Raw genomic sequence first — 14,015 nt, forward strand, 5'->3', positions numbered from 1 at the left:
CCAACAATGTCTGTAGAAAAGGGGAAAAAAAAGGTAACAATCTGAAACCATCAGGGAAAAAAAGTTATAAACATTCATTAGAAATTACATTTCGATTTGGACAGACTAATCAATTTAGCTCTGACTTTACTTTGCAGTTTCTTACTGTAATGTGGAAACGCTTCTGCATATTTAGCTCTCATAGTGGCATTTTAAAGCTGCAGTAGAAAATATGAGAAACAAATTATAGTGAGGTAAGAAAGATGCAATGCTTATTTTACTCTGACCCTTTGTGTCGTCCAGAAACCCGTTCAGTCTAGTAATGGAATATAACTTCAGTTTACCCTTCTGAACATCTACATTGTCCCCCATTACAACAGGTGGCAGCACATTCTTCATGTGAACTTCATATTCATCAAAATCAAAATTTAAATTTAATAAAGATAACCCTCTTGGGAGGGGAAGTTAGTCCTTGATTGCAAGTCCTTCTTCGATAAATGTATCCACATAAATGGTTTCCAATAGAAAAACGACAATGCCTTTGTTTATACAGGAGGCTGACTATGTTTTTCCAACCAACTACTCTGCATACTGCGAGTAAAACATCGTCTTCATATACAGAGGCGTCCAACACAGTCATGGTGGAATCACCTGGCGTAGCCTTCTTACGAACAGATAAGGCATGTGGGAGTAAAGACGTTGGCCTCAGAGATACAGATAGATACCGGTAAATAGATAGAAAGAGTCTGAGAGTCGCAGCGCATGAGATGGAGAAGGAGTGATCAAGAGTCAGAGATCTTGTCTAGCGGCCATGATGAACCTAATCACAACCCCGAGCAATGCTTGGACCAATAAATCGGCCAGGATTGAAAATACACAAGATAACGTGAATGCAATTCCTAATAAAAGAAAAACTGTTACAGTAAAGCCAAACTTTTTTGCAAGGTGGGTGGGGGAAGGGGGTCCTAGAAGAAGTAGGTGAGAGAAAAAGCCAAAATGATTTTGGGAAAAAGGCAATGGAGCAAATACGAGATAACAAGAAAAGAGAAATGGTACAGATGGTGCATTGTGGGAGCGTAGATTGACATATATCAGAGAAGAGATAGAGAGCTCTTACCCTCATATTGCCAATCTGCAGAGACCAGAGCCGTCCAAACACACAGGAAACAGCCCGGGAGGAAGGAAAGAAGGAGGGGAGGGAGGGAGGAAGAAAGGAAAACAGTTAGTTGTATAACTAGAAATGGGTAGTAATACTGCAGGTAAATTGCGGTATTACTGTAAAGTGGAAGGAAATACAGTAAATACAAACTGAACTGAAAAAAAATGACAAGCAGACAGGCCGATACATAGACATATAAACATGGATGGAGAGAGAAAGGGAGGGAGGGAGTAAGATGGATGGATGGATGGATGGATGGATGGATGGATGGATGGATGGATGGATGGATGGATGGATGGATGGATGGATGGATGGATGGATGGATGGATGGATGGATGGATGGATGGATGGATGGATGGATGGATGGATGGATGGATGATAGATAGATAGATAGATAGATAGATAGATAGATAGATAGATAGATAGATAGATAGATAGATAGATAGATAGATAGATAGATAGATAGATAGATAGATAGATAGATAGATAGATAGATAGATAGATAAGATAGATAAGATAGATAGATAGATAGATAGATAGATAGATAGATAGATAGATATAAAATAAAGGCGGAGAGAGAGACAGACAGACAGACAAATCTCCAGACAGGAAGAGATCAATGTGTCTCCCTCCACTAGGCTTTACTTCTTGAAGGTCAGTGTGTATCTAGCGTGTTGTAATGACAGTCACACTGCAGATGATTTGAGTGCGCTCCATTCGATTCCTCAGCCATGTTCCCCTGCGCCCCCCCTTCCACCATCTCCCCGAGGTGATGGAAGGGGGTAGCGCTGGTGTATAGATCAAGCTGCTCTGGGCCTCAGCTGTTCAAGGCAGAAAGTGACTGGTCTTCTCGTTGTTCCCTAGCTAATCGATCAGTGCAAATCAACAAGCAGCATTCTGCTGGAGGGGGGGATACACCAGCAACACTGTTGGCCTTGTTTGTATATGTAGTGTGCATACATATATACTATATATATATATACATATATATACATCTACATCTACATATAAACATGTGTCAGCCCCTATACTACAGCTCGATTCTTTTTCTTCAAAGCAACTCGATGGCCCTCATCAAACTTATTTGTCCTCTCTCTCTTAAAAAGGAATTTCAGCAATTATACTTCAAAATAACCTTGATAACATGTTCTGTGAGTGAGATTTTGAAGACCACATATCAACCTCTCTCTCCTCAACCTCCCCTATTCAGGAAGAAGAAAATACATACAACTTTTAACAGAATATCTCCTTCCACAATCAAAAGTCTCGTTAATGTCATCCTCAAGCACATTGAAAGAGATACTACTTCATTTTGTATGTCAAGGGTCATGAATCTTTGTATCTTCAAAATGAAGATACCATTTATTATAGATAAAAGCCCCATACTTTTTGTAAAAACAAAATATACATATTCTAATACTTGGATATACAGTGAAGGTGGTTAAAAGTGCACACGTGTAAGACATTGTGTAGCAGTGAAAGGTGGTTAAAAGTGTACCAATGTAAGACATTGTGGAGCAGTGAAAGGTGGTTAAAAGCACACTTGTTACTTGATGAACACAGTGGCGCGTTGTTCTTTCAAGTCGGCCTCGTAAGTCTGCATGTAAAGCGCTCATTCTCTCTCTCTCTCTCTCTCCCTCTCTCCCTCTCTCCCTCTCCCCCTCTCCCCCTCTCTCCCTCTCTCCCTCTCTCTCTGTGTCTCTCTCTCCCTCTCTCTCTCTCTCTCTCTCTCTCTTTCTCACTTGTTCTCTTTTCCTGAGTACATCCAGTGTCTGCCAAGTGGTCACTAGCGTCTTATTTTTTCCTTCTAATCAAGTCTTGTGTAGTGGTGGGATGTATATTATTATCAGCGTCTTGTCTTATATGCGGTCCATTAATCAGGGGCTCTGGACAGATGTTTTTGTTTTAAGTGAAAGAAGAGGATGAGTATGGGGGTGGGGGTGGGGGTGGTTAGGAGGGGGGGTATTGAAACTTGAAGCACACACACGAAAAATAAGCTTTACGATTTAAGACCCTCTCTCTCTCCTTCTCTCTCCCAATCCTTTAAACCAGGAGAGGTGCTATCAATGTGTCTGTTTTTAATCCATTATTCAGTTTGAACCGCTGAGTAGAGAGTGATCAGTCAACCGAAGGCGGAGCCAGATAAAATAAACTCTTAAAATGGCGGGGATGTTTTCAGGGACAAAGTTTCCAACACGTAGGACAGGGCCGAAGTTCGATTTCACAAGTCTGTTTTAATAGCTGCTTGTGCTAGTTAATGGACATAGCTTAGCAAGGATCTTTTATGAGACCACACACACACACACACACACACAATCACACACATACTGACGCACGCACGTACGACACATAGTGTATAAACATAGACATGCAGGCCAGCATGCCACTACACAAAGGATGTAGACAAACACACATACAACACATGCTCACACAGTAACATACATAAAAAGTACACCCCTTGGTAACCGTCTCCAAAATGCACACATGGAAATACTAGTGTGCCGTAACGACAGTCTCCATGGCAAATGCCCGTCTCAGACGGACACATTCACACACTTGACTAATGTTACAATCTATTATACATGCCCCACCTCTGACTCACCGTCGCTGTTTATTTGTTCCTGCACACACACCTGCCTGCATGGCGACCATGCAGGCAGGTGTGTGTGTGTGTGTGTGAGTGAGAGAGTGTGTGAGTGTGCTTTCTCCCCCAGTCCCTGAGGGTTTCTTCCACATGGCGGCCCGCGGGCCCCAGGCTCTGATGCCCTGCTCTGAGCTCCGGGGGGCCGACAGCCCGAGGGAGTCGGTGGTCGGATGTGAGAACGGAGTGGGTTTCCTACCAGGATAAACTGATGCAGATAAAGGTCTCATACTGTGAATAACATGTCTCAACTCAAAAGAGTCCAAACACATCACACCGCAGAATACCAAACTCGCCCCTTCTTTGAAACGTGCTGACGGCGGGGTGAATGCAGAGAACAACAAAGGAGGGAGAATAAAGGGAGTTATCTATCAGTAACGCCTTAGAGGGGATCTATCAGGATCAAACCAGGTTCCTCCGGTAGTTACAAAGCAGGGGCACAACAACACCCATGCCCCGTTTTGAATGATTCGGAAATTATAATAAGGGGCTCCAACCAGTGCTACACATGGTCATTTTGACAGCCAACTGGTGCATGCTGGGATCGGGTTTGCCCTCCACTGCAGGATGATTTGAATCTGGGAGTACAATACCCACATTCAATAAGAACGCAGTGTGGACTGGACTATAATTTGCAATGGGGGGGGGGGGCAAAAGAGGAAAGAGAGATAGAAAAGAGAACAGAGAGAAAAGGAGTAAAGCAGATAGGAGGGGAGAGGGGAAAGACCAGGGAGGAATCAGACAAAGTGAAGAGTAGTGGAGAAGAGGAAGGGAGAGGGGAGAAGAGAGGAGATGCTGTAAAGAGAGGGGTATGAAGTAAAGGAGGAAAGGTAATGAGCAGAGGAGGGAGAGAGAGGAAAGAGAATAGCAAAGACAACAAGATGTGGAAAGAGAACAGGAAAGAATAGATATAAAGAAGGAAGAGGCAGAAGAGAAACATAGAAGAGAGGAAAAAGTATTGGGGAGAAAAGTAATGGAAAGAAGCACACAATAAAAGGGAAGGTTGCCAAGAGGATAGGAAAAGTGTGGAGCGAGAATAGGAGAGCAGAGGGAAGTTAAGGATTGATATAGGGAACAGCTGACCTTGTGTGAGATTGATGTATCTCTGGAGAACAAACACGCACAAACAAACACACACTGACACACACACACAGCCTTGGGGATCTCCACTTTGTCACTTCGGTGCCTTATCCTTTGTACCTACTCCTTCTCTGTCTCCTTGGCTGTCTCTTCACCTTCTCTCTGCCTCCCTCTATTCTCAGTTCTCTTCTTTCATTTTACCACTTCTGTCGTGTTAAGCAGTTTCAATCGCCTTTGCCTCCGTCTCTCATTCCTGTAGTTCTTATTTTCTTGTCCAACTTTCCGATTGTCACACTTCATGCTCTGCAACAATTCCTCACTTATTACCTCTTCTAGCCCTTTCTTCAAATCTCTTTTTCCCTCTATCGTCCACCATCCTCCCTTGTCCCTCCTCCCTTGTCCCATCCTGACTACGTAGTTTATTCATTTTCAGAACAAAACACAAGCTTTGTCACGTTAGATATGCTGTGTGTTTCTCAATCTCTCTCTCTCTGATGGTATCCATCGCAGACTCCTGTCAGTTAGGAGCCTCTACACTACTATCCTGTACTATTGGACAGGCCTGCCAAAGCCTCAGATACCACCTACAGTGAGGGTCATTACTGGTAGTGCTGCCCCGATAGATTTCCTTTGTCGACTCTTTTAATTCTTCTAATTTCAAGCCAATAGATCCTTCCTGAAGGTCAGAGTGTATCTGGTCCGATTGTGATGACAGAGTCTCGCTGCTGATGATTTTGGTGCGCTCCATTCGATCGCCCCCCTGTTCTGTTGGCCGGTTCCTTGGGGTGATGGATGAGTGTGAGTGCCAGCGCTGCTTTATAGATCAAGCTGCTCCGGGCCCGAGTCTGCGTCCAAAAGCATGAATTGAATTGTCTTCTCTGCACCTTATGTTCCCTAACAAATCAATGGGTCCAATTCAATGTTTAGATTCAAGAGATTCCAGATTCGTCAACATTGCTTTGTTTGTGTATGAGCTCAGCTTGAGTCCCAGAGCTGAGGGGGTGTTGGAGAAAGTAAGGAAATATTGTGCTACTTTCACAGAGGAATAAAAAAACCTAATATTGAGCCTTCAAAATACAGTACAAGCGCATGCGTGAAGCGGGCGGACAATTAAACGGCATCAACAAAGCAGTAATAATTCTGACTAACTTATTTCACCACTGATAACAGAGTCCAGCCTACTTGTAGCGATAACACAATAAAAGCATTTTAGGGGGAAATAACACACTATCTGAAACCAAACAATTGCAATATGACGGTCCAAAGAAATCTTTTGATTTCACTTCTTTAAAGCTGTGTCCAAGTGGGTTTAGGGTTTCAAAGGCATGTATAGTTTGACCCCAAGGTGTATGAGTGAGGTAATGGAGCTCTGACCGGAGTGGTCAATGTTAATGGCTGTGTCCGGGAGGGTTAGATTCCGTGGGCATAGTCTCATGATCAATGTATAGAAGACACGGTACCTGTTCCTTGTTGCAACTCTAAATGCGTCATTCCGTTCCAGAGCATCTGATATCGTCTATTACTTATATAACATGAAAACATATATAAGGGAAGCCTTTATAACAAGCAATTTAAAAATCATACCACTTCTGACATCACAAGTGGGAGCGTGAGACCTGATGTATGGTGAATCCATCTGACTCCAGCATGGGAGTTTGATCCATGTATCATGCATACACCACTTGTGATATCTTGCTCATAGATCTGGATATGGCTCACATTGGCTGGTGAAAGTGGGGGCCTTTTAAATCAGCCACCCTAAAACTGAAGGGGACGGGTGTTGAAGAATCCTTCCACTGAGCACCGTCTTGAAGAACAGACAAAGATATATCACGATGGATTCACCGCCCTGCAGCACCAGCTGGCTATCCATTCGAACAGAAGCGTGTATAGCTACAGTTCCATCATACTTATCAACATACTTACAACACGAGTTTGGGGAATTGCAAGGGAAACACTATCATGTAATCTGGTATGCTCTGGTGATGATGATATATGAGCATGATATGATCACATACTATTCACCAGTGAACCAGAAGGCTTGCTGGATTGGTTGATATTTCGTGACGATACCCCCAATAGGCCAGCTATAGCTGATGTCATATGATGTCAATGTGGCCATCTTTATCGTTATGAACCATCTCAAAAAGTGATTATGACATATAATACAATACACATCAACATTAAGATTAAACCTGTTTGACACCAGTAAAGTATTATAATCCTAACATATTATGATTGACCAATTATGTGCTATTACGCTATTCCAAAATGTGAATGCCTCGCCCGCCCTACCTCCTGAGCTAATCCGACCCCATGTATGAGTGTGTCTGGGTATATATATACAACCGACAAGCAGGAGGTCCCACTGTGCCTCAACACCAGGGGGTCCCTTATCTCCCTGATAAGCCTGCTGTAGCCGAGACAAGCATGGAGTCTTAACTCTGTAAACATCAGGCAGGCGGAGCGACGTGTGGGAGGGAAAGGAGCACTGAGTAAGGCAAAATGATGGAGAAAGAAATAAAGAGAAAAAGAACTGAACAAATACAGAAGGGGAGAAAGTATAAAAGATTACATGATAGAAAGGTAGATTGAGAGAAAAGAAAGAACCCGTGGAGATAGATGGAGCATGAGAAGGATCATATCAAAGATATGAATGTAAAGAAAGAAAGACGTTTTGAGAGAGATCTGTAAATACTACAGATAGTGATGGAAATAAATAAGTAAGAGAGAGATAAAGAGATAATATAATTCAATTATTACGAGAGGGAGTAAGAACTAAGAACGAACTGGTGCATGTAGAAAGAGCCATATAATACAGGGGTAGAGATAGAGAGAGATAATCATCTTTACCGTCTGTGTCTTGTCCGAAGCAGGCAGAAAACAGCAGCAGGTAGAGGACTACTACTCCCATAATAACTGGCAAATTGGATTGGTGCCATCTTGACAATGACCCCATTGTGTGTGTTCCAGCCATCTTCAGCTCTGGGCTGCTCTACGCATCCACCTGCAGAAAAACAAAACCAACAGATCAGATACAGGCTCGCAATCACACACACTCTCACATACACCAACAGGCTCACAATCACATTCAAACACATGCACGCACACACACATAAACCCAGTTACTTACACACACTGAGTGTGACCGACACCGACACATCCACCGTAATAAATATAAACACACATACTGACACACACCAGAGTCACAATCACACACGCACATACCAACACACACACACACACAGGTCAGACTCAGGCTTAACTTGATCAATTTGGCGCCTGACACCCGTACAAAAAGGGCCCAGCTGTGGTGGTCCACCCGGGTGCATTAGATTTGTCGCAATCAAACACATGCACAAGTACAACAATTTTCCACTCCATTCAGTTGAAGGGGCACCAGATGCGTGTTGTTGTGAGATTGTTACCCGATAGCGACGCACACATTGGCGGCAAAACAGCCAGGAGCATAAGATGGGCTCAATTCATAAGCAACGGCAAGGGACTTAAAAAAATGCAATTGTCTATACCACGTAACTTGTACACAAAATCTATAAAGAATCAAAGGCCTATTTTATGATGATTTGAATAGTTTCCATGCACTAAATCATCCGCAAAATGTTCTGCTACAGGTCATTAAGATGTAGCAGACATCATGGAAATGTTGGCACACTAATAACCTGTACTCCGAACACAACTTCGCTAACAATTTACTCACAAATAATTGACATCCGTGACATTTTGACTCCAGACAATAGTTATAATAAGGCACTAGACTAAGCGATGTTCGTATCTACGCATTCTACCGGGTTTCTACAGCAACTGGGAAATTGACTAATCCAGCATTGCATGACAGAAATTTATTTTTTTTAAAACTACACACAACACAAAACAAAAAGAAAAGCTATTAAAAGACACTTCTTACTTCTCCAGAGATTATAAATTAGGTTTAAGACAATCAAAATCTTTATTACACCCCTAAACTCTGTCCCCCTCTCTTTATTTATTATTTTTTGTTCTTCGAATGCGATAAGGAAGTTAGCTGGATGTCGCTTTGGGAATGACATCTTTCCTGAACCACACTCTAAAGTACATTTTCACACTTTTCACTCAAACCAGCAAATGCCATGTGCAACACATAAAGACATGACTGAGCAGAACCATGGTAACATCAGTGGATTCACGCACGTACACACACACACACACACACACACACACACACACACACACACACACACACACACACACACACACACACACACACACACACACACACACACACAAATTAAAATACACTCAATCACAAACTCATGAAAACCTTTGATGTATTTTTAAAGAATTTCAAAGCAGCCTCTTGCCATATAAATCTACAGAAAGACATGCTGGGAATTTACTACTGGTGATTATACATTCAAACGCTTCGGTTTTGTTAGGACACAGACACCTGCATAAATAAGGATGTGAGGGCTCTAAACCTCGTACACACACACACACACACACACACACACACACACACACACACACACACACACACACACACACACACACACACACACACACACACACACACACACACACACCTATCAATTCAGTTTAGTATTTCACCTTCAAACATCAAGTTGTGGTCCTGTGTTTGAGTTGCTGTTTTAGTCCCATTCTAAACCCAAAATAACATCAGTTTTCACCCCATAACCTGCACTTATATATGCAAATACAGTTTTTCAGAAATATGCCTTGATCTGCAAGTGAGTGATTAGGCTTGAAACACGAGCCTGAGCCAAACAACTGCCACCGCATTCCCTTGGCCTTTATAGACATCAACTGTTTAACTGCACCCTTGTCTGACAAAATACCCTCCCCCACACAGCTTCTGATGAAAAACTAATTTAAACTTACACCATTCGCCAACGCACCCCTTCATGGGAAGAGATCACAGCCATCCAACCGTAAGTGCAGTGCCAGGTGAACCCGCACATCAACAGCCTGCACTGAGATCAACCCAAAATACGAAGACAGCCAGGTTTCATTTACGGCACCCTGTCCACCTTCAGCCAACCTCTTACCCCTTCTGAGGTCCAGGAGTCGAGATGGTATCCCTGGATGGAGTGTGTTCAGAGTAGGGGTAGCAGACGGCTAGGTGGCTGTCACACTCCACCTAGGTGACTTTTAATTGGGCTTCTCCAGACAAGGCAGAGGGTGTTGCTGTTTGAAGACCGGTTTATTGTAAAGGTTTGTGGATGACGACAAACGGCCTTGCTCTAAGTTGCCATCCAGGAGAATTCTCCCTTAGTGTGGCTGGTTAAACTTGTGCACACTGAACTTGTCCTCAACGTGTGTGCAACGTGTGTGCAGTCAACCAGCCTCATAGTCTCACTGAAGGTTCAAGTTAATGAAGTTCTTCACCCTCCTCTTCCCTCATATACAGCCTTGACTAGCATCTTTTTTCAGATGGACAAAAATCCTTTAATTCTGTGCTAACTCCCTGTTTAACTTGAAACGGTCATGTTGCAGAACATGTAAACGCCACGAGGCTTTTTGCAAAAATAAAGATTATTGGGCCGAGACACATGCAATTATCGCTTTGGCTGTTGTATCAGAAGAATGCTGAATGAGAGCTTGGTTTGTTGTGTGAAGGGAGTCACAAATCACCATTGCTTTGAATGGCCCATTTTTAAATACTTAAACGATGCATCACTCATTTCCGTCCACTCTAAAACAAATCTAATCTAAGAAATACCAACCCATGAATGATATGTTAATGTTGTGTTTTCTTTCCGAAAAACAACTACTTCTTGTTAGATAACGGGTTTCAGAGTAACAGGAGAGAGCAATATCAGGGTTCAGGGAGAGAAACTACAGTGTTAGACTGTTGTTTTCATAGGCTTTTCCGTAGTAGTATTTCAGTTCAATTTTACAGTGGTTTTAAGGTCAATACCAAGAGGGGGGAAGCCGGAGACATTGTTAGACCTGTTCATTTGATAATCCAGTCATAACACACATGTACTGAGGAAAGTGACTCCCTCTTTGGGGCTTCTACACAAGCCGCAAGCAGACGTTCTTCCACGCCTCCGACCAACTGCCACTTTAAAGTATTAATAAAGTGTTAGAATAGTGTGTAGTTATAGAATATTCATCATTTATAAAGCATTCATTCTCCATGAATTCTCAATAGTAAGTCATTCCTAATCAGTTGTCAATTAGAAATGAAATAATCAGATAATGGTTTATAAGTTAATTTAAAATGGTGTGCTGATGATTTACAAAATGTTTACAATGTGTTGATAGATCTTTGAAAATACTCAATAATTCTTCAATTCAGAATTCAGAAAGCATGCAAGCAAGTGTGAGATCATCTAAACTGACCAATATAGACCTTACTACTTGTTACTATGTTTAACTTGGTACCGTTGCCATGGTACTTGAGGTATTTCCAGCCTTTAAATATTACAAAAAAATATGCTTATTTAGGTGTAGATAGGCCTCACTTTAGATGATCTCAAATAAATAATGTGTACGAATAAATCATGAGTTCACAATGAATTCACTATATTCTTCTATTTCATTCATGTTTCAAACTTTAAGTTATTCGAAGGTGCTACCGATAATTATCATCAAATATTTGAAGGTTCAGAACTGATTATTATTGGGCCTGGAAGAGATGTCTCAATTAAAATGGCAAGAAAAAAATCAGTTGAAGTTATACGATCATTCACATCGTTTTAAAATTGACTGTGAATTCCTTATTCTAAAATTCTGCCTCATTATCCGAGCAGGGGAGTAGCATAGTGCCGTGTTCAGGTTGCGAGTGTGATCTCTAAATCTGCAGTCTACCTGGAGGCATCCCTGAGCGAATTGCTGTAACCTCTACCTCGTCCTCAATGACAAATCGGAAATCACGGAAATTGGCTTTGGATAAAAGTCTATAAAAAATGTGTGTGATAAATGATGAAATAATAATATAATTATTCAAGGTTCACCCCTAAAATCCCTTTTGACAGGGAACCATCAAGCTTTGTCATTTCCTAATATAAGAGAGTACTGCTTCATATGCCTGTTGTGAAAAATCACAGTCTGCAACATCAACTCCTTTATGGGGGGAAAAAATCACGGAAAAGTTTGATAAATGATGTCATTGGTCAGATTTGGATAACGCAAATCCCGACCAATAACATCAATGGCCTAACTTTTCCATGACTCTTGTTGCACAAACTGAGTCCTGCAGAGTGCGATTTTACACAACAACCTCTTCTATTGGAAAACAGCACAGTTTGACGGTAGCCCTTTAAGTTGACATCCAACTGGAAGGTTTTAATACCTGGAATCTTTTATTTATTTATTTCTCCTCCACTACGGAGGTAATACTATTTATTCATTAGCCTTGGAATAAATATAGCCTTGTGTGTGTGCGCGTGTTTTTGTTTATTGTATGTACTGTTGGACATGGACAAACCCTGCTGATCCTCCACATCTGAAGTCCCTCCCGGAAAAATAAAGTTATTTGTAATTGAAGCCTGCAATGCGAGGCAGGATTGCATTATGACAAGCATACAGTCGCCAGGGTCCAGCAGAACTCCCAGGGCACTCCTCAACTGAAACAGCAACTACCAACAACATGCCAGGAAGGAACCGGAGAAAGAAGAAGGTCATGTTGCAAGTGCCAGTAACAAAGAGCGTTGAGGACAGAGAGTCTACTCTGGGAAGAACTCAAAAAAGTTTGTTCCCTCTCCAGAGAGCCGAGGTAATACTCTCAGAAAGGAAAAGAGAGAGAGAGAGAGAGAGAGAGAGAGAGAGAGAGAGAGAGAGAGAGAGAGAGAGAGAGAGAGAGAGAGAGAGAGAGAGAGCGCAGGAGGGGGAGATGGATTGGAGGTGGTTCAGTAGAAAAGAGAGATATAAATGACTGTTTTGACAACAGAACATGCATTTGTCTGTGGCATCGCAGTTCAGAATGGAGAGGGCTGGACAGATGGAAGGACATTGCCAAATACATGTTATGGGACAGAAGATAGGTTTGTAAGATCGCGGGGGGGAGGTAAGGAGGGAGGGAGCAACGGTTTGGAAGAAGACAAGAAAGAAGGAACCACAGAAGAATGAAGATGATGAAGGTGAAGATGGAAGGAGTGGAGGAGAGGATGGGAGGTGAGGAATGGAAGAAAAGAGAAAAGAAAGAAACAGCAAGAAGCAAAAAGCAAAAAATAGATGGAAGAAAAAATTGCATCATGTGCTGGAGAAGGATGGTGCATATAGATCAGACGGAGGGGAAGACCGATGGAAGGGAGAGAGCGAGTGATGGGGATCGACTAACACAAGTTGAGAGGGGAAGGATAAGATGGGGGAAAGGTTAAAGTAGACATTTGAAGGCAAACTGGAGGCCAGCGAGTCGGACTCGACACAGGACATGACTGTGCATAAACTAACTGAAGAGAGAGAGAGAGAGAGAGAGAGAGAGAGAGAGAGAGAGAGAGAGAGAGAGAGAGAGAGAGAGAGAGACCTCACAAAAACCCAGCAGTGAGAATTAATTTGAGAGAGAGATGACATTTGGACTAAACTTTAGTGATTACCTCTCAGAGAGGGGGGGAGGGGCTGAGGTGGCAGGAGGGTATCCAGGAGGAGAGATTTTGTTCACAGCGTTTATTTTCTGCCTTTATGGCTGATAAGCCCAACCGGATGAGGCTGTTTAACCTGTTAAAAACAAAATACTGCTTCGTGCTTCAGTGCCTTGTGGACTGCCAGTCAGCAGTGTTAATGGCAGGGCCTAACCCTGTTTGATAAAGTTTGACCACTGGAATTACCTTTCTATATACACAACGCACATGGGAAAAAATAATGAAGTACAAGGAGCAGTTAGAAGAAAAGAAAGGGTAGAAAATAGAAGGCGACAAGTAAGAAGAGCGAATTGGGGACGATAAGAGAGGAGGCTAAAATAAACGGAAAAATGTAAGAAAATAGGAAAAGGAGAAAAGAGGGGAAGAAAGAGCGTAGATAGGAAATAGGATGCAGGGGAAAAGTGAAGACATGAGCGAGAAGAGGAGAGTAAGATAGCAGAGTGAGAAGAGCGATAGTTGATGTCAGCTGAGGACAGCTTACATGATGGCTGCAGGGTCCAAACACTTTGGCAGCCAAATAATAAATAATAAATCTTCCAGCTCATTGCATTGT

General features: G+C 42.3%; 1 protein-coding gene across 1 annotated transcript in view; it reads right to left on the minus strand.

Moving 5' to 3' along the window:
* LOC130371258 (protocadherin-15-like) overlaps positions 1–14,015 on the minus strand; it is a 191,955-nt gene that overhangs the window by 166,687 nt on the left and 11,253 nt on the right. Inside the window, exons 2-3 of the mRNA XM_056576975.1 lie at positions 7,713–7,866; positions 1,097–1,111 (exon numbers count right to left, since the gene is read on the minus strand). Of these exons, the coding sequence (XP_056432950.1) occupies positions 1,097–1,111; positions 7,713–7,836 (139 nt within the window). The 5' untranslated portion in view covers positions 7,837–7,866. The remainder of the gene's footprint in view (positions 1–1,096; positions 1,112–7,712; positions 7,867–14,015) is intronic.

This window comes from Gadus chalcogrammus, chromosome 18 (genome assembly GCF_026213295.1).
Source record: "Gadus chalcogrammus isolate NIFS_2021 chromosome 18, NIFS_Gcha_1.0, whole genome shotgun sequence".
Lineage (NCBI taxonomy): Eukaryota > Metazoa > Chordata > Actinopteri > Gadiformes > Gadidae > Gadus > Gadus chalcogrammus.